General features: G+C 44.3%; 1 protein-coding gene across 9 annotated transcripts in view; it reads left to right on the top strand.

Annotated features, from left to right (window-relative positions):
• The window catches only part of TEX14 (testis expressed 14, intercellular bridge forming factor), a 739,191-nt gene that overhangs the window by 674,332 nt on the left and 39,881 nt on the right, over positions 1-24,978 (top strand). For all 9 annotated transcript variants that reach the window (XM_063953897.1, XM_063953895.1, XM_063953894.1 and 6 more), the window contains one exon: positions 14,561-14,663. In XM_063953897.1, the coding sequence (XP_063809967.1) occupies positions 14,561-14,663 (103 nt within the window). The remainder of the gene's footprint in view (positions 1-14,560; positions 14,664-24,978) is intronic.

Genomic DNA, 24,978 nt, shown 5'->3' with positions numbered 1-24,978 from the left:
ATTTTAAACCTACCGGTAAATCTTATCTCCTAGTCCATAGAGGATGCTGGGCGCCCGTCCCAGTGCGGACGAAGTTCTGCAAGACTTGTATATAGTTATTGCTTACATAAGGGTTTTGTTACAGTTTTGATCAGTCTCTGGCTGATGCTGTTTTGTTTCATACTGTTAACTGGTTCGTATGTTCCATGTTGTACGGTGTGGATGGTGTGGGCTGGTATGTATCTTGCCCTTGGATTAACAAAAATCCTTTCCTCGTACAGTCCGTCTCCTCTGGGCACAGTTCTCATAACTGAGGTCTGGAGGAGGGGCATAGAGGGAGGAGCCAGTGCACACCCATTCTAAAGTCTTTAGAGTGCCCATGTCTCCTGCGGAGCCCGTCTATACCCCCATGCTCCTTACGGAGTCCCCAGCATCCTCTACGGACTAGGAGAAAAAGATTTACCGATAGGTTTAAAATCTTATTTTTCACCTTCCTTTTCGTTTGGCCAACATACTGATATCCACAGGGATATGTGGCTAGATAAATAACTCCATCTGTTTCGCATGTGAAGTGATCATGAAATGTGTAGTTTTTCCCGGTAGTGTATGATTTAAATGTAGTTATCGGTTTTGTAGGTTTTTCTTTTCCATGCTTGCATGCTTTGCAGTTAAGGCATTTATGATATCCTTTGGTATTCTTTGAAATTTGCTGTTCTTCTTTCAGGAAACTTGAAACTAGGTCTTTCTTTATCATGTTTTCGATGATATTGGTATTACTGTTGAATTGGGTGATGAATGGAAGGAAGAAGGCTGTGTTCTTATTTTTTTTTTCTTTGTATTTCAGTAGATCTTTTCTTTGCATGTTCTCTATTGCTGTGATTTGTGGGGCCAAATGTAATAGAGTGATAGTTTCAGAAAGTGAGAGATTTGGTAAGGTTTTTCATTTTTTTTTTTAAATGGCAATCATTTATACTGCAAAACCAGGTTGATCTTGCTGTGTAAATGATTGCCACTTTTTTTAAAAACTGCAAAACCTTACCAAATCTCTCACTTATTGAAACTCTCACTCTACTACATTTGGCCTGTGATTCAAATTTATCTCTTTGGTAGCATTTTCCGATGAAATTTGTCATCATCTCCTTGCTCTGTTTTTTTTTTTTAAATTGCAGGATTTGTACAATTGCGTTTAATTCTTTGAAATTAACCTTGCGGAATGTTGGAGATACAATTTCTATGATGATTACTTGTGGTCGGAAGCATGTGGTTACCATTAACAGATTTGATGTGTGTTTTTGATATTAGTGTATTGTTTTGATTGTAGATTTCTAAATCTGAAAAAATTATAATTTCTTTACTTGATGCTGTCTGAAATGCCAGAATGATTGTATTGGTGTTGATATAGTTCTTAAAATTTTCTAATTTCTCTTCTATTCCACTCCATTTGAAGAACACATCATTGATGTAGCGATACCAGCATTTTATATTCAATATATTCATTATTTGACCAAATATTGTCATCTTTCCATTTGGTGATAAATAGATTGGCGTAGTTGGGGGCCAGTAGTGTACCCATGGCAGTTCCGCACTTTTATAGGTAGAATTTATGGCCCTCATTCCGAGTTGATCGGTCGCAAGGCGAATTTAGCAGAGTTACACACGCTAAGCCGCCGCCTACTGGGAGTGAATCTTAGCTTCTTAAAATTGCGACCGATGTATTCGCAATATTGCGATTACTAACTACTTAGCAGTTTCAGAGTAGCTCCAGACTTACTCTGCCTGTGCGATCATTTCAGTGCTTGTCGTTCCTGGTTGACGTCACAAACACACCCAGCGTTCGCCCAGGCACTCCCACCGTTTCCCCGGCCACTCCTGCGTTTTTTCCGGAAACGGTAGCGTTTTCAGCCACACGCCCCTGAAACGCCGTGTTTCCGCCCAGTAACACCCATTTCCTGTCAATCACATTACGATCGCCGGAGCGAAGAAAAAGCCGTGAGTAAAAATACTTTCTTCATAGTAAAGTTACTTGGCGCAGTCGCAGTGCGAACATTGCGCATGCGTACTAAGCGGATTTTCACTGCGATGCGATGAAAAATACCGAGCGAACAACTCGGAATGAGGGCCTATCTTTGTGCCAGAAGTACTTGTGTGTTAACACAAATTCGATGTTCACCATAATGAAATTGATTTGTTGATTTGGCAATCTTGTGTTCTTCAAGAGATAGAATCGGGTATGGGCACATCCTATGTCATGTGCAATACAAGTATATAATGATTTTACATCGGTGGTGCAGAGTGTGTAGTTTTCTTCCCATTGTATTATTTCTAGTTTTTGTAATATGCTTGTAGTGTCCTGAAGGTAGCTCCTCTGTTGGGTCACTATTGTCTGTAGGAAAGAGTTTGTGTATTTGGACAGATTAGTTGTTACTTAATTTATTCCTGACACAATCGATCGGGAGGGTTATTGAGATCTTTATGAATTTTAGGTAGGAAGTAGAATGTTGGTATTCTTGGATGTTTTTCAAGGATGAAGTCATATTCTTACTTAAAATATGAACAAGTCCTAGTTTCAAGTTTCCTAAAAGAAGAAGAACAGCAAAATACCAAAGGATATCATAAATGCCTTAACTGCAAACCATTCAAGATTGGAAAAGAAAAATCTACCAAACCGATAACTACATTTTAATCATACACTACCGGGAAAAACTACACAATTCATGATCACCTCACTTGCGAAACAGATGGAGTTATTTATGTAGCCGCATATACTTGTGGATATCAGTATGTTGGCCAAATGAAAAGGAAGGTGAAAATTTGATTTACCGTACATATTTACAATGTGAAAAGATGACTAACCACACATAGTTTATCTAACCATTTCTTGGAAAGTCATAATAAAGATCCATCAGTAATGACATTCCAACCCATACAAAAAATTAGAAAAAACTGGTGAGGAGATCTAATAACCGAATTGAAAAAAAAATGAAAGCAAATGGATGTTTGAATTAAAAACATTATAACCCCTAGGGCACAACATAGATATTGAATTGAACGTATTTTTTATAAACAATACACATATAGATTTTAAAATAAACACAGTGGCACCTGTAATTTTTCATGTAATTTTTATTGAATTCTTTTATAATGAATTTTCAATACTAAATTCAACAGAACAATTTTCAGATGGACAACACGCGGTTCCCGCATTTTTAAGTCACTTCCAGACCGGAAGTTCCATTTTTTTCCTATTGGGGTAAAAAACTTTTATATATAAATACTGACAATGGAATAGAAGCCAACCTTGAAAAAGGGCAATACATGCACGAAACGCGTGGACAAGTGGTAATACAGAGGGCATTAACACACTGCCATCCGGCGGACCCAGCTGTTGCCGAGTGACATCATCCTCCAGCTTCTCTGCTTCCCCTCTGGACACAGCTGCGGTAAAGCGCTACAACATCCGTGGCTGCGGACAGCCGTTTACCACACTCAGGCTGAGGAATCCTGCGGCAACTGGAAGGTGGGGACAGCTAAGCTTCAACCTCCGGAGAAGCTTAAATGTCATACCACCTAATTGCTCCAAAAAAGAGCTGTAAACACATTGTTGTTTTCTTTTATAACTAATCTTTATTCAGAGGTGCCATGGTCACTATAGCGCTCGTTTTTTCATATCATATCTGTTGTTATAACCTGATCTGCTCTTTTTTTCTTATACATAAGCGCAGAAAACATACATATAAAAATATATGCCACACTTTACTGGAATCCCTTGCTTTCAAGATGCTATTTGTCCATTATTTACTCAGGGGTTTGCATTTTTTGTCCACATTGTGTAACTTACTATTGTGAACTTGTATGGTATATGCAAAACTGTGGGCTACTAACTTATGACTGATTTCCTGACCAGAAGTTTCCAATCCTCCCTGATTGAGTAGTTTCTCTGTATCTTCTGTCCTTTTGAAGGTGCTTCCCATATCATGTTGATATTATTCTGAGTTCCAGTTGTCTGTTTGATTTTGTTTTTGTTTCGAAATACTAGAATGGGTTTACATTAGTTTTCCCAGTGAATCATATTAGTGCACACTTACTTTAAGCACATGCAAAGTGTGCTTATAATGAGAATAACATTGTGTATACAAAACAATATTGCAGTCATTTAAAATTAAAACTGGAATTTGTCCAAAAATGTTATTGATTGATCTTACTCCACTACTTAGGCAACTGGAGGGTGTATTGAAACGATGGTCAAGTATTTGGTTGGGCAGACTGGTGGCTTTCAAAATGACGATTTTACCTAAAATAATGTATTTATTTTGTACAATACCACACACGTTTCTAAAATGCTCTTTACTTGGCCCATAAAATGATCTTGTTATATATTTGTAAAGTCACCACGGTTGGCATACTTGAGATTAATTAGTCTTAAAATACAAGGTGGATTATCAGTCCCAAATTTACTGGCCTACTGGGATGCATGCCTAGTGGCCCAACTCAGTGATTGGATGCTTCCATCAGGGATAAAGCCATAGGTGAAATTAGAAAATGCTTTTCCCCCATTATTCCTTGGTTGTCCTTTTGTGGACCCCTAAACTGATACGTCCATTAATTGACTATGCCCACAAGGTATCCTTCATTCCATTAAAGCATGGAATAAGATAGTGCTTTTAATTAAGGACTTAAACAAACCAAATGACTAAGCGCTGATCAGGTGTCTTAAAATCTCCTTGTCCACCTTGCAGCTGTTTCCAAAGGGATACTGAACCATTAATATATATCAAAAACAAATAAAAAAGTTTTAGACAGCGCTTTGGAGCAGGTTATTTAATACTGCAATAAATTTAATACACTATAATATAAACAGAACGGTCCGCATACAATAAAGATTACATTAAAAACATATTAAAACAATTCATAAACATCATATTACTAAAAACTGTCCATTTAGACATTGAAAAGGATCGTCATCCAACACTCTCTAAAATTATGATTATTATGATATTCCAGAAAATTTAGCAAGCAAGCAATTCCACTGTGCAGTAGTAGGAAAAACGGCTCCTCCCACTAATATTAAAAATAACCACAGTTGTTAGTATAAAGGGCAGTTTGCATAGATAGTAAAATAGCAGCAGTTATTGTACTGTTATTAAATTAGCGATTTAGTATAGAGAACATTTCTTTTATATAAGAAAGTGATTCAAATTGGATGCAGCTCCATATAATAAAGATGGTAATAAAAGCTTTTCATAATGCTCATCAGGCCAGCACAGTGCCTGCTAGTACCGGTTACTCAAATTTATAAGGACAGTCTTAGTCCTCCGGCTCACAGTAAAATTTATATTTCTTTTTATTACTTATAAGCCTGGTCAGGCAGTTGTAGAGCTGAAATAGTCCAGATACAGATCTAGCCGCCTCCTATCTCCAGCACTGGTTAAACTCCCGACTGCTGGTGCTTTTTCAATACTGCAGCCTTTTCCAGAGTGTATCAATGGAGGGTATACAATGCTTAGCATGTGGGCAATCCGGCCAGTGTACTGTATATAATCAGTGAAAATCTTGACGCGTTTCCCCGCCTCCTTTCAGTGTCAGTGGTTTCTTCAGAAGTCCACTACTTAACAAGATGACTTATCGTTCTCTACACTAACAATTGCTGCTACTTTAATAACAGTACAATAACTGCTTCTATTTGACTATATGCAATCAGCCGTTCATACTATTAATTAAGGGGTTAGTCTTACCCCCCACAAAATTTGTCTCTTGGGGCACCCAGATATCGATTTATATTCCTGGTGTAATGGGATTACTCCAGATTGCTTTGTCCTCTTATTTGCTATTGTACGGGCCCAATTTGATTTGCCTAATGAATATTTTACTTACATGCACATTCATCACTGGAATTCTAGTATGGTTAGGACGCAAGGTTCCCTTGGGTTTCCAGGTATGTGTCATTAGGTCGACCACACTTAGGTCGACAGTCATTAGGTCATCACTATTGGTCGACATGAACAAGGTCTACATGGAAAAATGTCGACATGAGTTATTTTACTTTTTTTGGTGTCGTTTCCATCGTAAAGTGACGGGGAACCCCAATTAGTGCACTGTGTCCCCTCACATGGCAAGCGAAGAGCAAGGTGCCTCGCTCCGCTGCGCTCGGCACAGGTTACTATTCTCAATCGTAGTCCACGTGGATCGTAAAGTATAAAAAGAGTTTAAAAAATGGGAAAAAAATTATAAAACGCATGTCGACCCTTTTCCATGTCGACCTAGTACATGCCAACCTAGTGACCATGTCGAGCTAATGCTTGTCGACCAATAGTGGTCGACCTAATGACTGTTGACCTAATGACCGTATCCCGGGTTTCCACCATTAGTGTTAAGTTCCTGGTGCTCAGAACAAGAGAGATGTTGCGTAGTGAGACCAGGGCACCAGAACGTGACGCTGAAATAAGGTGTGGTATGGAAATAGCCCCTAGCAGCCTACCTCCATTGTTTCACCCGTGTGGTCAGTTCACGCCTGCGTGACTATGGTTTCTTGGGCCCACGGCAGCCGCGTTTGAAGGGCGGATTAGGTCTGCCCTACTCCGATGCCCCCAGGTCTTAGAGTGAGACAAGGCGTGAACCGAGACAGGATAATAACAAGGGGACCTCTAACTAAAGCAAACAGAAGGCTAGGGGCTACTAACAACCCTAAAACTAAATATATGTGCGGCACGCCGCCAAAGGAAAAGAACAACAAAGGAAATGCTGTCCACACGCCGACACTATACTGTTGTGTACCGGCGGTGACAGCATATGCAGAACCCTCTGCAAAACACCAGTAACAGAAATAACCAAGGAATACAGCGGCCTAGGCCGACGGACGCGGCAAAGCCGCTACTCACGGAACCGGTACAAATACTGGCAAACGGACAGGAACCCCCAACGTAGCCGACACAGGCTCTCCGAACCGGAGGACAGGCAGAATCCCAAACGACAGACCGGTGGACACCAAGAAGCCAGATACTCGACCAGGAACAGACAAAGCCACAGGACTTCTGGACAGGGACGCTTCACGGCAGGACATGGGATCAGACACTGGATCCGACACTCAGGAACTGGCAGAAACTAGCTCAGAACTCAAGAACGATCACCGGCGTCTGTGTGTTGCACTCAGCCAGAATATAACAGAGAGCCCTAATTAATTATGTCGTGCAGCTGCCCTGTTGCATGACTCCAAACTGACAAGATGCAATTAGCAGACAGGTGAGGCCAAACACATGGAAACAGGCTGCAATTACACAGACTCACCACCGACAGCAAACAAGAATCTTCTAAACCAGAGAAAAGGGAAATCCTGGCCTGCAAGAGAACCATAAACATAAAATAGGAATGAACCACTACCCGTGGTTCATAACAGTACCCTCTCCTTAAGGGTGAGCTCCAAACACCCCATGACACCCACTGGGAACATAAACAGAAGTATAACATAAAATACATAACCAAAATGCAAAACAGGAATGAGCCACAGCCGTGGCTCATAACAATTAGAAAAAGCAGACGAATTTACTAGAGGCAATATTAAATGCTCTATCAGCTTTTTTTATTACTATTATTTGGATTCTAACTGAAATGATAAATCTAAAGTACAATTAGAATGGAAAACTGAGGTTCAGATGACACATCGGGTAAACAATGGGAAATATGTGTTTCTGATATGTATTTTTGCTGGAATTGATGGATCCTACATGTTTCTGCTATACAAGGCTATAAATCTCATAGTGAGTATTGCACATGTACTAAGTTACCATTTCTCAAGAATAGCTATTTCTCTGTACGAAGTTCCATCTAAATGTGTGGATATAAAATATATGCTGGAAATGTTGAAGTTGTTCTGTTAATGAAATCCTTGAATAAAGATTTTATTAAAAATTATTTTAAAAAAAGGGAAAATATACACATTAATGCACATTACTTGTCTTAATGTAATAACCATACTAAATTACAATTTAAATTACTACACCGATTATATCTTATCCCACTAAAGCTTTGCAAAATGTTGCCTTCCCAATCTAAATTCTATTAAAGGAAGACTGTATTATACAACCCTACCCGCTAATTGCTCTGCTTCATGTCTATCCTGTGGATATCCCGAAACAAGACTATTATATAATAAGACATATGCAAGTAGCAACCAAAAGTGCAATAGCCGAAAGTTTATTACTGCTACAGAAAGAATTGAGCCCTCTGGGACGTTTTCACCTTTATTAGATGGAGTCTTTTCTCTTTTTTTAGGGTCATACACTACAGCAGAGGTTTCCAAACTGTGTGCCGTGGCTCCCTGGGGTGCCTCGGGACACTTGCAGGGGTGCCCTGGGTTGGTGGTCTAGGACCAATTCAAATTATTCATGGTCAATATAATAGGCAAAACCAGTGCTGGTGGCTGCCAGTCATAAAATATGTGGCCAAACAGAAGCAAATCTTGTCCCTCACCACACAACTGACTCTAAGGATGATGTATAAATGTGATCTACTTAATGTAATATTTCTTTCTAAATTTCTCAATAAGAAATTTCTCTGACGTCCTAGTGGATGCTGGGTACTCCGTAAGGACCATGGGGAATAGACGGGCTCCGCAGGAGACTGGGCACTCTAAAGAAAAGATTAAGTACTACATCTGGTGTGCACTGGCTCCTCCCTCTATGCCCCTCCTCCAGACCTCAGTTAGAATCTGTGCCCGGCCAGAGCTGGATGCACTCTAGGGGCTCTCCTGAGCTTCCTAGAAAGAAAAGTATTTGTTAGGTTTTTTATTTTCAGTGAGATCTGCTGGCAACAGACTCACTGCTACGTGGGACTTAGGGGAGAGAAGCAAACCTACCTGCTTGCAGCTAGCTTGTGCTTCTAGGCTACTGGACACCATTAGCTCCAGAGGGATCGAACACAGGGCCCGACCTCGATCGTCCGTTCCCGGAGCCGCGCCGCCGTCCCCCTTGCAGAGCCAGAAGACGGAAGAAACCGGAGGAAATCGGCGGCTGAAGACTTCGGTCTTCATTAAGGTAGCGCACAGCACTGCAGCTGTGCGCCATTGCTCCCTATGCACACCACACACTCCGTTCACTGATGGGTGCAGGGAGCTGGGGGGGGGGGCGCCCTGGGCAGCAATTAGAGTACCTTACATGGCTAATTGACACATAATACAGCTTTTAAGCTGTATATGTGCATAATCCCCCGCCATTATACAGACAAAAAAGCGGGAGAAGCCCGCCGAGAAGGGGGCGGGGCTATCTTCCTCAGCACACCGGCGCCATTTTCTTTTCACAGCTCCGCTGGAAGACAGCTCCCCAGGCTCTCCCCTGCAGTTTCCAGACATCAAGGGTAAAAAAGAGAGGGGGGGCACTAAATTTAGGCGCAAAACTATATATATATATATATATATATATATATATAAAGCAGCTATAGGGAAAATCGCTTTTGTTAGTGTAAATCCCTGATTATATAGCGCTGTGGTGTGTGCTGGCATACTCTTTCTCTGTCTCCCCAAAGGACTTTGTGGGGTCCTGTCCTCAGTCAGAGCATTCCCTGTGTGTGTGTGCGGTGTGTCGGTACGGCTGTGTCGACATGTTTGATGAGGACGCTTACGTGGAGGCGGAGCAGGTGCCGATAAGTGTGATGTCGCCCCCTGCGCGGCCGACACCTGAGTGGATGGATATGTGGAAGGTATTAACAGACAGTGTCAACTCCTTGCATAAAAGGTTCGATGACGCAGCTTTGGGACAGCCGGCATCTCAGCCCGCGCCTGCCCAGGCATCTCAGAGGCCGTCAGGGGCTCAAAAACGCCCGCTACCTCAGATGGCAGACACAGATGTCGACACGGAGTCTGACTCCAGTGTCGATGAGGATGAGACAAATATACAATCCACTAGGGCCATCCGATGCATGATTACGGCAATGAAAAATGTGTTGCACATTTCTGACATTAACCCGGTTACCACAAAAAAGGGTATTATGTTTGGGGAGAAAAAGCAGCCAGTGACTTTTCCCCCATCTGATGAGTTAAACGAATTGTGTGAAGAAGCGTGGGGTTCCCCAGATAAGAAACTAGTAATTTCTAAGCGGTTACTAATGGCGTACCCTTTCCCGCCAACGGATAGGTTACGCTGGGAGACATCCCCTAAGGTGGACAAGGCGCTCACACGCTTATCAAAAAAGGTGGCACTGCCATCTCAGGATACGGCCGCCTTAAAGGAGCCTGCTGATAGAAAGCAGGAGGCTATCCTGAAGTCTGTGTATACACACTCAGGTACTATACTGAGACCTGCTATTGCTTCAGCATGGATGTGCAGTGCTGCAGCAGCGTGGTCTGATCCCCTGTCTGATAACATTGATTCCCTTGACAGGGACACTATATTGCTAACCATAGAGCATATTAAAGACGTAGTCTTATATATGAGAGATGCACAGAGGGACATTTGCTGGCTGGCATCTAGAATTAATGTGATGTCCATTTCTGCCAGGAGAGTATTATGGACTCTGCAGTGGACAGGTGATGCTGATTCTAAAAGGCACATGGAAATTTTGCCTTATAAGGGTGAGGAATTGTTTGGGGACGGTCTTTCGGACCTCGTATCCACAGCAACAGCTGGGAAGTCGACTTTTTTACCTCAGGTTCCCTCACAGCCTAAGAAAGCACCGTATTATCAAGTACAGTCCTTTCGGCCTCAGAAAGGCAAGCGGGTTAGAGGCGCTTCCTTTCTGCCCAGAGGCAGGGGTAGAGGGAAAAAGCTGCACCATACAGCCAGTTCCCAGGAACAAAAATCCTCCCCTGCTTCCACTAAGTCCACCGCATGACGCTGGGGCTCCACATGTGGAGCCAGGTGTGGTGGGGGCCCGTCTCCGGAACTTCAGCGACCAGTGGGTTCGCTCACAGGTGGATCTCTGGGTTCTACAAGTGGTATCTCAGGGATACAAGCTGGAGTTCGAGACGTCTCCCCCTCGCCGTTACCTCAAATCAGCCTTGCCAGCTACTCCCCAGGACAGGGAGGTAGTACTGGCGGCAATTCACAAGCTGTGCCTCCAGCAGGTGATAATCAAAGTTCCCCTCCTTCAACAGGGACGGGGTTACTATTCCACAATGTTTGTGGTACCGAAACCAGACGGTTCGGTGAGACCCATTCTAAATTTGAAATCCTTGAACACTTATATAAGGAAGTTCAAGTTCAAAATGGAATCGCTCAGGGCGGTTATTGCAAGCCTGGAAGAGGGGGATTACATGGTATCACTGGACATCAAGGATGCTTACCTACATGTCCCCATTTACCCACCTCACCAGGTGTACCTCCGTTTTGTGGTACAGGACTGCCATTACCAATTCCAGACGTTGCCGTTTGGTCTGTCCACGGCACCGAGGGTATTTACCAAAGTAATGGCCGAAATGATGATACTCCTTCGAAAGAAGGGAGTTATAATTATCCCGTACTTGGACGATCTCCTTATAAAGGCGAGGTCCAGGGAGCAGTTGTTGGTCGGAGTAGCACTGTCTCAGGAAGTACTACAACAGCACGGCTGGATTCTGAATATCCCGAAGTCGCAGCTGGTTCCTACGACGCGTCTGCTGTTCCTGGGTATGATTCTGGACACAGAACAGGAGAAGGTGTTTCTCCCGGAGGAGAAGGCCAAGGAGTTGTCATCTCTGGTCAGACACCTCCTAAAACCAAAACAGGTGTCGGTGCATCACTGCACGCGAGTCCTGGGAAAGATGGTAGCTTCTTACGAGAAAATTCCATTCGGCAGGTTCCATGCACGGATCTTTCAGTGGGATCTGTTAGACAAGTGGTCTGGATCGCATCTTCAGATGCATCGGCTGATTACCCTGTCCCCGAGGGCCAGGGTGTCTCTGCTGTGGTGGCTGCAGAGTGCTCATCTACTCGAGGGCCGCAGATTCGGCATACAGGACTGGGTCCTGGTGACCACGGATGCAAGCCTCCGAGGTTGGGGGGCAGTCACTCAGGGAAGAAACTTCCAAGGACAATGGTCGAGTCAGGAAGCTTCCCTACACATAAACATTCTGGAACTAAGGGCCATTTACAATGCCCTAAGTCAGGCAAAACCCCTGCTTCAAAACCAGCCGGTGCTGATTCAGTCAGACAACATCACGGCGGTCGCCCATGTAAACCGACAGGGCGGCACAAGAAGCAGGATGGCGATGGCAGAAGCCACAAGGATTCTCCGATGGGCGGAAAATCACGTGATAGCACTGTCAGCAGTGTTCATTCCGAGAGTGGACAACTGGGAAGCAGACTTCCTCAGCAGGCACGACCTCCACCCGGGAGAGTGGGGACTTCATCCAGAAGTCTTCCATCTGATTGTAAATCGTTGGGAAAGGCCACAGGTGGACATGATGGCGTCCCGCCTCAACAAAAAGCTAAAAAGATATTGCGCCAGGTCAAGGGACCCTCAGGCGATAGCTGTGGACGCTCTAGTGACACCGTGGGTGTACCAGTCGGTTTACATGTTCCCTCCTCTTCCTCTCATACCAAAGGTACTGAGGATAATAAGAAATAGAGGAGTAAGAACTATACTCATAGTTCCGGATTGGCCAAGAAGGACTTGGTACCCGGAACTACAAGAAATAATCTCAGCGGACCCTTGGCCTCTGCCTCTCAGACATGACCTGCTACAGCAGGGGCCCTGTCTGTTCCAAGACTTACCGCGGCTGCGTTTGACGGCATGGCGGTTGAACGCCGGATCCTGATGGAAAAGGGCATTCCGGTTGAAGTCATTCCTACGCTGATAAAAGCTAGGAAGGATGTGACAGCAAAACATTATCACCGCATATGGCGAAAATATCTTGCTTGGTGTGAGGCTATGAAGGCCCCAACAGAAGAATTTCAGCTGGGTCGATTTCTGCACTTCCTACAGTCAGGAGTGACTATGGGCCTAAAATTGGGATCCATTAAAGTCCAGATTTCGGCCCTGTCTATTTTCTTTCAAAAAGAACTGGCTTCACTGCCTGAAGTTCAGACGTTTGTTAAGGGAGTGCTGCATATTCAGCCCCCTTTTGTGCCCCCAGTGGCACCTTGGGATCTCAACGTTGTGTTGGATTTCCTAAAATCACATTGGTTTGAGCCACTTCAGACCGTGGAGTTGAAATATCTCACGTGGAAAGTGGTCATGCTTTTGGCCTCGGCTTCGGCTAGGCGTGTGTCAGAATTGGCGGCTTTGTCATGCAAAAGCCCCTATCTGATCTTCCATATGGACAGGGCAGAATTGAGGACTCGTCCCCAATTTCTCCCTAAGGTGGTATCAGCGTTCCATTTGAACCAACCTATTGTGGTGCCTGCGGCTACTCGGGACTTGGAGGCTTCCAAGTTGCTGGATGTAGTCCGGGCCCTGAAAATCTATGTTTCCAGGACGGCTAGAGTCAGAAAAACTGACTCGCTGTTTATCCTGCATACACCCAACAAGCTGGGTGCTCCTGCTTCAAAGCAGACTATTGCTCGCTGGATCTGTTGCACGATTCAACTTGCACATTCTGCGGCTGGACTGCCGCATCCTAAATCAGTCAAAGCCCATTCCACGAGGAAGGTGGGCTCTTCTTGGGCGGCTGCCTGAGGGGTCTCGGCTTTACAACTTTGCCGAGCTGCTACCTGGTCGGGATCAAACACGTTTGCAAAATTCTACAAGTTTGATACCCTGGCTGAGGAGGACCTTGAGTTTGCTCATTCGGTGCTGCAGAGTCATCCGCACTCTCCCGCCCGTTTGGGAGCTTTGGTATAATCCCCATGGTCCTTACGGAGTACCCAGCACCTAGGACGTCAGAGAAAATAAGATTTTACTCACCGGTAAATCTATTTCTCGTAGTCCGTAGTGGATGCTGGGAGCCCGTCCCAAGTGCGGAATTCTGCAATACTTGTACATAGTTATTGCTTAACTATAGGGTTTTTTGTTCTGAGCCATCAGTTTAATGAGGCTCAGTTGTTGTTCATACTGTTAACTGGGTATAATTATCACAAGTTGTACGGTGTGATTGGTGTGGCTGGTATGAGTCTTACCCTGGATTCCAAATCCTTTCCTTGTAATGTCAGCTCTTCCGGGCACAGTTTCCCTAACTGAGGTCTGGAGGAGGGGCATAGAGGGAGGAGCCAGTGCACACCAGATGTAGTACCTAATCTTTTCTTTAGAGTGCCCAGTCTCCTGCGGAGCCCGTCTATTCCCCATGGTCCTTACGGAGTACCCAGCATCCACTACGGACTACGAGAAATAGATTTACCGGTGAGTAAAATCTTATTTTTTGGCCTAGGGGTGCCGTGAAAAAAATTCTGATATTCTAGGGCGCCGTGATTCAAAAAAGTTTGGAAACCACTGCACTACAGTATATACTGAGCGGGCACTTCTTTAAGTATATATCAGTAATTTGAGATCCTTACTGTATTTTTGTTCTGTGAAATGCTGAATTGTGTTACCCCCTCCCCCCATGTCTTTGTTCTGTATTCATTTCCCTTTATTGACATTTGCAAAAATTTAATAAAAAAGTACTATTGGAAAAAAAAAATTTGGCAAAAGAGATCAGATGACATATGTAAAAATTATTTACTGAATTATATTTTTACAGAGTGACATTTTAGACTGTAATCCTGTGAGCATACTTAAGAAAAAGACGTTCAGCCTACCTGGCCATATTGTAAATACCACGTCTGGCAAGAGCCAAGAGTCAGGTACAGTATTAATATATTTTCTTTGTGAATACTGTATTGTTATAGATATTGTTGAAACTCAGGTTCATTTAATCGTGTATTTCAGGATTAGTGATATATTGGAATAAATAATATGGCAAAATAAACAGTGTTTGTCAAGATTGTGGTCATGTTTACTGTCATATTACTAGAGTAGCCCTATTAGCTTACACCAAAATGCAATATTATAGCTTGCCCAAGTTAGGCACACTAACCGTGTGTACTGTACGCACATTTTTCTGGTTACAGATACGTAAATGAAAGCCTATTATTTTTTCCCCTTTTATTTAAGTTTGGTTTTGGCATGATTCCCTTCTCTGCTTTTCTTATTGACAGCATTCTTAACAACATGCCACACTGACTTCCCTAATGTTGCAGAACATCTGAGACACCACAAAGTGTCAGTTCACCCATCCCTATAGGTCCTTTAGAATCCTATTTCTCTTACGTCCTAGAGGATGCTGGGGACTCCGTAAGGACCATGGGGTATAGACGGGCTCCGCAGGAGATAGGGCACCTAAAAAGAACTTTGACTATGGGTGTGCACTGGCTCCTCCCTCTATGCCCCTCCTCCAGACCTCAGTTAGATCTTGTGTCCAGAGGAGAATGGGTGCACTGCAGAGAGCTCTCCAGAGTTTTTTGTGGAAAAAGAATTTTGTTAGGTTTTTTATTTTCAGGGAGTCCTGTTGGCAACAGGCTCCCTGCATCGTGGGACCGAGGAGAGAGAAGCAGAGCTGGCTTGTCAAGTTGGGCTCTGTTTCTAAGGCTACTGGACACCATTAGCTCCAGAGGGAGTCAGAACACAGGTCTCACCTGTGGTTCGTCCCGGAGCCGCGCCGCCGTCCCCCTCCCAATGCCGAAGATAGAAGCCAGGTGAGTATGAGAAGGCAGAAGACGTCATAGGCGGCAGAAGACATCAGATCTTCATGAGGTAAGGCGCGCAGCGGTAAGCTGCGCACCATTGCTCCCATTCACACACACACAGCAGCACTGAAGGGTGCAGGGCGCGGGGGGGGGGGGGGGGCCCTGGGCAGCAATAAACCTCACATTTAGGCACTGACAAGGTAGATTAGGCTGCTGGGCAGTAATTCTACGATTCCCAGCCATTTTCTATAAAAAAATCACCGGGACCGAAGCCCGCCGTCGGGTGGGCGGGGCTTGATCCTCAGCACTAACCAGCGCCATTTTCTCCACAGAAGCTGCATGAGGAAAACGCTGGCTCCCTGGTCTCTCCCCTGCTGAACATTCAGGCTGAAAAAAAGAGGAGGGGGGCATTTTGAGCGCAGTGAGTCATATTTTTCCAGTGTTATTAAGCGCTGGGTGTGTGCTGGCATACTCTCTCTCTGTCTCTCCTAAGGGCCTGGTTGGGGTTTTGTCCCCTTATAGGTTAATCCCTGTGTGTGTGGGGTGTCGGTACGTGGTGTCGACATGTCTGAAGCAGAAGGCTTTTCCAAGGAGGAGGTGGAGCAAATGAGTGGTGTGTCCCCGTCGGTTGTGCCGACTCCAGATTGGATGGACATGTGGCATATGTTGAATGCAAGTGTTGCATCTTTACATAAAAAGCTTGATAAGGCTGATTTAGGGGGGACATCAGGGGGTCAGTCCTCAGATTGGACCGACTCACAGGGCCCGTCGGGGTCTCAAAAGCGTCCCTTAACACAAGACACTGCTACCGACACGGATTCTGATTCCAGTGTCGACTATGACGAAATAAAATTGCACCCTAGGGTGACTAAAACCATTCAGTGTATGATTGTGGCAATAAGGGATGTGTTGCATATTGTGGATGAACACTCGGTCCTCGACACAAGGGTACACATGTTTAAGGAAAAGAAACAGATTATTAACTTTCCCACATCTCATGAATTAAATTAATTCTTTGGAAAAGCTTGGGAGACTCCGGATAAGAGACCGCAGATCCCCAAAAGAATTTATATGGCATACCCTTTCCCTAAGCAGGACAGGGAGATTTGGGAATCACCCCCCACTGTGGACAAAGCCCTGACGCGCTTGTCCAAGAAAGTGGCGCTACCGTCTCCTGACACAGCAGCCCTTAAGGACCCTGCAGATCGCAGGCAAGAAACTACCTTAAAGTGTATTTATTCTCATACGGGTGCTGTGCTAAGACCGACAATTGCGTCGGCATGGGTGTGTAGCGCAATTGCAGCTTGGACAGATGAGCTGACAGATCAATTTGATAATATGGATAAGGATACTATATTCCTAACTCTAGCCCATATTAAAGACGCAGTCTTATTTATGAGGGATGCTCAAAGGGACATTGGATTGCTAGCTTCTAGGGCCAATGCCATGTCTGTCTCAGCGAGAAGATCCTTATGGACTCGCCAATGGACGGGTGATGCTGATTCCAAGAAACATATGGAAGTACTACCCTACAAGGGTGATGTATTATTTGGGGATGGGCTGACGGACCTGGTTTCCACAGCCACAGCAGGTAAATCAAATTTTTTACCATATATTCCCCAACAGCAAAAGAAAGTAACACCCTATCAGATGCAGTCCTTTCGGTCGCACAAGCCCAAAAGAGGTCGGGGATCCTCTTTCCTCGCCAAAGGTAAGGGCAGAGGCAAGAGAGCACCTGCTTCGGCAGGTGCACAGGACCAAAAGTCCTCTCCGGCTGCTCCAAAACCCACAGCATGACGCTGGGGCTCCCCTGAGGGAGTCCGCACCGGTGGGGGCACGTCTTCCACTTTTCAGTCAGGCCTGGGTCAGTTCGGACCTGAATCCCTGGGTGTTGGAAATAGTTGCTCAGGGTTACAAATTGGAATTCGAGGAGGTGCCCCCGCGCCGATTTTTCAAATCGGCCCTACCAGCTTCCACATCGGAAAGGGATGTAGTGTTAGCTGCAATTCAAACGCTGTGTATACAGCAAGTGATAATCAAGGTTCCCCTGCACCAGCAGGGAAGAGGTTACTATTCAACCCTATTTGTGGTCCCGAAACCGGACGGTTCGGTCAGACCTATTTTGAATCGGAAATCCCTAAATCTGTACATAAGTAGATTCAAATTCAAAATGGAATCTCTCAGAGCGATAATAGCCAACATGGAGGAGGGGGAGTTTATGGTGTCTCTTGACATAAAGGATGCGTACCTTCATGTCCCCATATATGCCCCCCATCAGGAATGCCTGAGATTCGCTGTACAGGACTGTCATTACCAATTTCAGACGTTGCCGTTTGGACTCTCCACGGCCCCGAGGATTTTCACCAAGATAATGGCGGAAATGATGGTGGTCCTGCGCAAGCATGGAGTCACAATTATCCCATACTTGGACGATCTCCTGATAAAAGTGAGATCAAGGGAGAAATTGCTGAACAGTGTGGCGCTCTCGTTGAGAGTGCTCCAGCAACACGGTTGGATTCTAAATCTACCGAAGTCACAGTTGATTCCGACAACTCGACTACCGTTCCTAGGTATGATACTAGATACGGAACAAATGAAGGTCTTCTTCCCAATAGAGAAAGCCCAAGACATACAGAACATGGTCAGAGACCTGCTAAAACCGAAAAGGATGTCAGTTCACCAATGCACTCGAGTTCTGGGGAAAATGGTGGCGGCCTACGAGGCCATTCCCTTCGGCAGGTTCCATGCAAGGACTTTTCAATGGGACCTTCTGGACAAGTGGTCCGGGTCCCATCTGCACTTACATCGGAAAATAACTCTGTCCCCAGGGACCCTCCTGTGGTGGTTGCAAAGTGCTCACCTCCTGGAGGGTCGCAGGTTTGGAATTCAGGATTGGATCCTGGTTACCACGGACGCGAGCCTCCGACGATGGGGAGCGGTCACACAGGGAAAACATTTTCAGGGTCTTTGGTCAGACCAGGAGTCCTGTCTACACATCAATGTGTTGGAACTCAGGGCCATTTACAACGGCCTTCGACAAGCGGAGAGTTTTCTTCGAAACCTACTGGTTCTGATTCAATCAGACAATGTCACAGCAGTGGCTCATGTGAACCGCCAAGGCGGAACAAAAAGCAGAGTCGCGATGGCGGAAGACACAAGGATCCTTCGCTGGGCGGAAAATCATGTAAGCGCTCTGTCAGCTGTCTTCATTCCGGGAGTGGACAACTGGGAAGCAGACTTCCTCAGCAGACACGATCTCCATCCAGGAGAGTGGGGACTTCATCAAGAAGTCTTTGTACACGTAACACGTCTTTGGGGAACTCCTTAAATAGACATGATGGCGTCACGCCTCAACAAAAAACTTCAGAGGTACTGCGCCAGGTCTCGGGACCCTCAGGCAATAGCAGTGGACGCTCTGGTAACACCGTGGGTGTTCAAATCGGTCTACGTGTTTCCTCCTCTTCCTCTCATCACAAAAGTATTGAGGATCATAAGACGAAGAAGAGTACGAACGATACTCGTTGTCCCAGACTGGCCTCGAAGGGCCTGGTACTCGGATCTACAAGAGATGCTCACAGGAGATCCCTGGCCTCTTCCTCTGAGAGAAGACCTGTTGCAGCAGGGGCCCTGTGTATTTCAAGACTTACCGCAGTTACGTTTGACGGCATGGCGGTTGAACGCCGAATCCTAGCGAAAAAGGGGATTCCGGAAAAGGTCATCCCTACGTTAATAAAGGCTAGGAAGGAGGTGACGATAAAACATTATCACCGTATCTGGCGAAAGTATGTGTCTTGGTGTGAGACCAAGAATGCACCTACGGAAGATTTTCATCTGGGTCGTCTTCTCCACTTCCTACAGACAGGAGTGGATATGGGCCTGAAATTAGGCTCTGTTAAGGTACAGATTTCGGCCCTCTCGATTTTCTTTCAGAAGGAATTGGCTTCTCTTCCAGAAGTCCAGACGTTTGTAAAGGGAGTGCTGCACATCCAGCCCCCTTTTGTGCCTCCAGTGGCACCATGGGACCTGAACGTGGTGTTGCAGTTCCTTAAATCACACTGGTTTGAACCACTTAACAAGGTTGAGTTGAAATTTCTTACCCGGAAGGTGGTCATGTTGTTGGCCTTAGCATCAGCAAGGCGAGTGTCAGAATTGGCGGCTTTGTCACACAAGAGCCCCTACTTGATTTTTCATGTGGATCGAGCTGAATTGAGGACACGTCCGCAATTTTTGCCTAAAGTGGTTTCTTCGTTCCATATGAATCAACCTATTGTGGTGCCTGTGGCTACAAGTGACCTGGAGGATTCCAGATCCCTGGACGTAGTCAGGGCCTTAAAAATTTATGTAGCCAGGACGGCTAGAATTAGGAAAACAGAGGCTCTGTTTATCCTGTATGCGGCCAATAAGATTGGCGCTCCTGCTTCGAAGCAGACTATTGCTCGCTGGATCTGTAATACGATTTAGCATGCTTACTCTACGGCTGGATTGCCGGTACCAAATTCGGTTAAGGCCCATTCCACTAGGAAGGTGGGCTCTTCTTGGGCGGCTGCCCGAGGCGTCTCGGCTTTACAACTTTGCCGAGCGGCGACTTGGTCGGGGTCAAACACTTTTGCTAAATTCTACAAGTTTGATACCCTGGCTGATGAGGACCTAGCGTTTGCTCAGTCGGTGCTGCAGAGTCATACGCACTCTCCCGCCCGATTGGATGCTTTGGTATAAACCCCATGGTCTTTACGGAGTCCCCAGCATCCTCTAGGACGTAAGAGAAAATAAGATTTTAAACCTACCGGTAAATCTATTTCTCCTAGTCCGTAGAGGATGCTGGGCGCCCGTCCCAGTGCGGAAACTCTGCAAGACTTGTATATAGTTGTTGCTTACATAAGGGTTATGTTACAGTTGACATCGGTCTTGGACTGTTACTGTAGTTTGTTCATACTGTTAACTGGTTATGTATGTTCCAGGTTACATGGTATGATTGGTGTGGGCTGGTATGAATCTTGCCCTTGGATTGCTAAATCCTGCCTTGTACTGTCCATCTCCTCTGGGCACAGTTCTCTAACTGAGGTCTGGAGGAGGGGCATAGAGGGAGGAGCCAGTGCATACCCATAGTCAAAGTTCTTTTTAGGTGCCCTATCTCCTGCGGAGCCCGTCTATACCCCATGGTCCTTACGGAGTCCCCAGCATCCTCTACAGACTAGGAGAAATAGATTTACCGGTAGGTTTAAAATCTTATTTTTCCACTAAACTTCTCTTAAGGGGGGTACTGAGCGATATTCTAAGCAATCTGACTAGATTGCTTAGAATTTGAGCATTATCGCTCAGTGTGTACCCCCTACAGCGATAGCGATGAGCAGCCCCGCGCATCGCTATCGCTGCTGCTAGATTGGCCTGCAGTGCAGGCCAAACTAGCGGGTCGCTCATTTCACCCACTGGGTGAAATGAGCGCCCCCCCCCGTCTCCCCCCGCACGATCAGCACAGATCACGCTGTGCTGAGCGGCGGGAGAGATGTGTGCTGAGCGGTTCGCTCAGCACACAACTCTCCCACATCGGCCCATCTATATGGGCCTTTACACCCACCACTTGCCCTAGACTAGCCCTTAGCCCCCAGAAATGATAGTATGTATCTGATACACAGATTCCGTGATACCTAGAGACAAAACATAAATAGGAAAACATAAATCATAGTTTCATTACCTGTAGAGTCACAGTTGCTGTAATTGCAGGCTTCTGCGTTAGCCTGATTTACTGTTGTTTGCTAATGCCAGTATCTTTCAACTAATGTGGAACTATGCAAGCAGAAACCTGTGCTGCTCACTGATGTTACACCTGAGCAACTGTCGTTAGTATTGGCACTTGCACCAGTCCCATGGTAGGTACAAGAGATCTGTTAGAAGCAGGCCTCACTTTCCTGTACGCACATCTCAGAAACGCATGAAACTTTTCCTATATGAAAACAACTCTTCCACAAGTCTAGGTGGTTCTGTGCAATCGCTTTACCCCTACACAGTTCACACCCCTAAACGCCCTATTTTAACTAAAGACAGATCTGGCTAAGTTGCGTCCGACTCAGAATAGGACAGAGATATGCGCTGTATGTAAAAACTCTCCGTACAACTCAGAATCAGTCCCATAATGTTATCATTTTTGCAGCTTCTATAATATTTATTAGTAAAATTGCATAAACCCATATTATTCATCAAACCAATAAAACTACTCTGCTGATCTTAAAATACATTTGATTTTAGAACAATTTACGTTAACTTACCTTGGGGTGTAACACATTCTCTTTAAAGTAGCATTTATTTTTTATTTATTTTTTTATTTTAAATAGCAAGTTAAGTAGTAAACATAAGCAAAAGTGGCTCTACAGCTCAGAATATTTATTAATTCAATCATTTGTATAATAATTGTAAATATAACAGACTACTTTTTGGATTAAGATGGTTGCCAGCCAATGTTTGTTGTGGACCAGAAATGTAACAAGAAATGAAAAATTTAGGAAAACAGTAAAAAGAAATAAACACCTTCTAGTGCAATAAAGTGCATAAATATCTGTGCAAAAAGTGTAGTAAAAAGCAGAGCTAACCTATAATTGCTATTTCTGTCTGGTGCTTATCCCTTGTTGTAACACCTTCAGTACTATAGATGGGTGGCACTTGCCCTGCACACACACCTCTGAGTGGATGAGCCCTACTAGTCTTTAGCAGACATAGAATGCAGGGGAGTAAAAACAATACTTACCTATACCCCACTGTTATTTCCCATCACTTTGGACCAGAGGGAGTTGCAGTGTATAACTGTCTAATTACGCCAGTGTGTATTGACATCACATGTCACGCCAACACAGCTGTAGAGAGAGCGGCAGGGCCTGTGTACTGTAGGGGTTGTGGCCTAATGTGGAGGTGTGGCCATGCTCCTTGACCAAAAAAAGTATTAAAAAAATGGTATGTGACCGACTGCTGATACCCCTCAGCCATGGGCATCTCTGTGGATGGTCACATCATGTAAACAGAGGACCTGCCTGGAACCACCACAGCCCAGAACACAGCAGTGTGTGCTGGGCCGCTGACAGGTAAAAGTATGCAGCAGACCCAGGTACAGTCCAACAAACCATCCCCTCCTATTGATGCCCCTGCACACCAACACTCAGCCACTACACTACAGAAATATCTCATAAGCTGTGTGTGGGAGGGCACTAAAAGTGGCCAAACTCCCCTTTCCTGCTGCCAACAGACAAAAGGACATCCTTCTTTGAAAGATGATGTGTGCACGTAGTACATATTATTTGATCACCAAGAATGACATTAACACCCTACACTATAGAAAACATTAAGCATCTCATGGATTAGTGTTATCTTGGCTCCTAGAAACCATGGGAAATGGTCGCCATTTTAAAATTATGTGCACCTCAGTAGTTACTTTCTGGTGATCACCAAACAGTATCTTTTAGTTAGCACGCCGATATGCAGGGCAATCGATTTTGCAGATATGCAGGGCTCTCAATTTCGACAGCTGCAGGTGTTTATGCCCTATCTGCACAGCAGGGACAGTGCAGTCCCTGGCTGTGGCAAGTGCCGGCTCCGAGCTGCATGTGACATCTCGTATGAGTAGTGAGATCTCGCACATGAGCACTGGAGCCGGCCTGGTAGGGAGACACAGTGTGGTCTCAGGCGGGGATCGCCGGAAGTGAGAGCTTTCACCCCCCACTTCAGCAGACAAGATGTTCTTACATCTTGTCGATGTTCCTACCTTCTTTGCCTCTGTAATGAAGTGTTATAATACATCTCCCCCTTGACCCTACTGACATTGAACATGAAAAGCTTACGTTGTTTCATTATATTGTGTTACCTTATTCTTATGACTAAATACAGGTTGAGTATCCCTTATCCAAAATGCTTGGGACCACAGGTATTTTGGATATCGGATTTTTCCGTATTTTGGAATAAATGCATACCATAATGAGATATCATGGCGATGGGACCTAAGACTAAGCACAGAATGTATTTATGTTTCAAATACACCTTATACACACAGCCTGAAGGTAAGTTTAGCTAATATTTTTATTAACTTTTGTCCATTAAACAAAGTGTGTGCACATTCACACAATTCATTTATGTTTCATGTACACCTTATACACACAGCCTGAAGGTCATTTAATATAACATTTTTAATAACTTTGTGTATTAAACAAAGTTTGTGTACATTGAGCCATCAGAAAAAAAAGGTTTCACTATCTCACTTTCACTCACAAAATTCCGTATTTCGGAATATGCTGTATTTCGGAATATTTGGATATGGGATACTCAACCTGTATAGAAAATCTATCAAGTGTATGTCACGGTACATGGGCCACTCACTAATAAGTGATAGACTTGTGAAAGCACATTTTAGGCCGTGGCATACACTAGTCAGATTGCTTAGATTATCGCTCCGTGAGTACCCCCCTTAAGATGCATGTTGGTCCCAAATATTCATATTTTCATTTATCTGCAGACACAACACTTTATCTTGATCTTAAAAGATAACAGGATAAAGTGGAGAAATTTTCTTTTCTCTTAAAAAGTCAGTGGCTTCTGTTAGATGACTTGGAGAAGTTTTCTTTTTCTGATTAATATATTCAAATTATGATGGCTTTCAAAGGATTTATTGTGGGGAGATGTTCATGACTCCTGGCAGGTGAATAGCAGTTGGTGGGACAAGATTTCATTTTTATCTAACCCAGAAGCTCTGCTTAAGTGCCACTTTGCTATGAATAGTTCAATTCTGCCATCTTACAGGAAATACATTTCAGTTAATTACTAGAACTTACATGTCACAGATGATGAGAAAACACTTTTATAAGATGAATCTTGGTGTTATTTATTATTATTATTATTATTTTTATTATTATTTATTTATTAACAGTTTCTTATATAGCGCAGCAAATTCCGTTGCGCTTTACAATTGGAAATAACAATGATATAACAAAACTGGGTAATAACAAACAGTCATAGAGGTAGGAAGGCCCTGCTCCCAATCTTACAATCTATAGGGAAATAGTCTATAGGGTGTTCCCAAAATGCTGCAGAGAGACCATCTATTTTTCACCATTTTTGGACTTGCCACAAGATAGCATAACTTTGGAATAAGGTCTTGAGCTAACGTAATGACAAACAGAATTGTGATAAATGTAGTTCAAAGGCGCCTATAATATGTGTGGATAAATCACAAAATACCAGTACATTCCTTTCATGGTAGAGAAACTCCTCAGACCTTCATTCCCTTTTGACAGATGAGTTCTCACCATATAGGGAAAAGAGCCAAAAAATACATCATGTGTAGTACAATTAATTTAATAAACTGACATACACATACAACAAGTATTTTTAAAAACAAATTTGAAACAAATTAAAACAAAGTCCCCAAGTCCTGCTATAGGTAGTTCTAACGGAACAA

The sequence above is a fragment of the Pseudophryne corroboree genome, chromosome 2, assembly GCF_028390025.1.
Source record: "Pseudophryne corroboree isolate aPseCor3 chromosome 2, aPseCor3.hap2, whole genome shotgun sequence".
Lineage (NCBI taxonomy): Eukaryota > Metazoa > Chordata > Amphibia > Anura > Myobatrachidae > Pseudophryne > Pseudophryne corroboree.
This window is presented reverse-complemented; position numbering and strand designations above follow the sequence as displayed.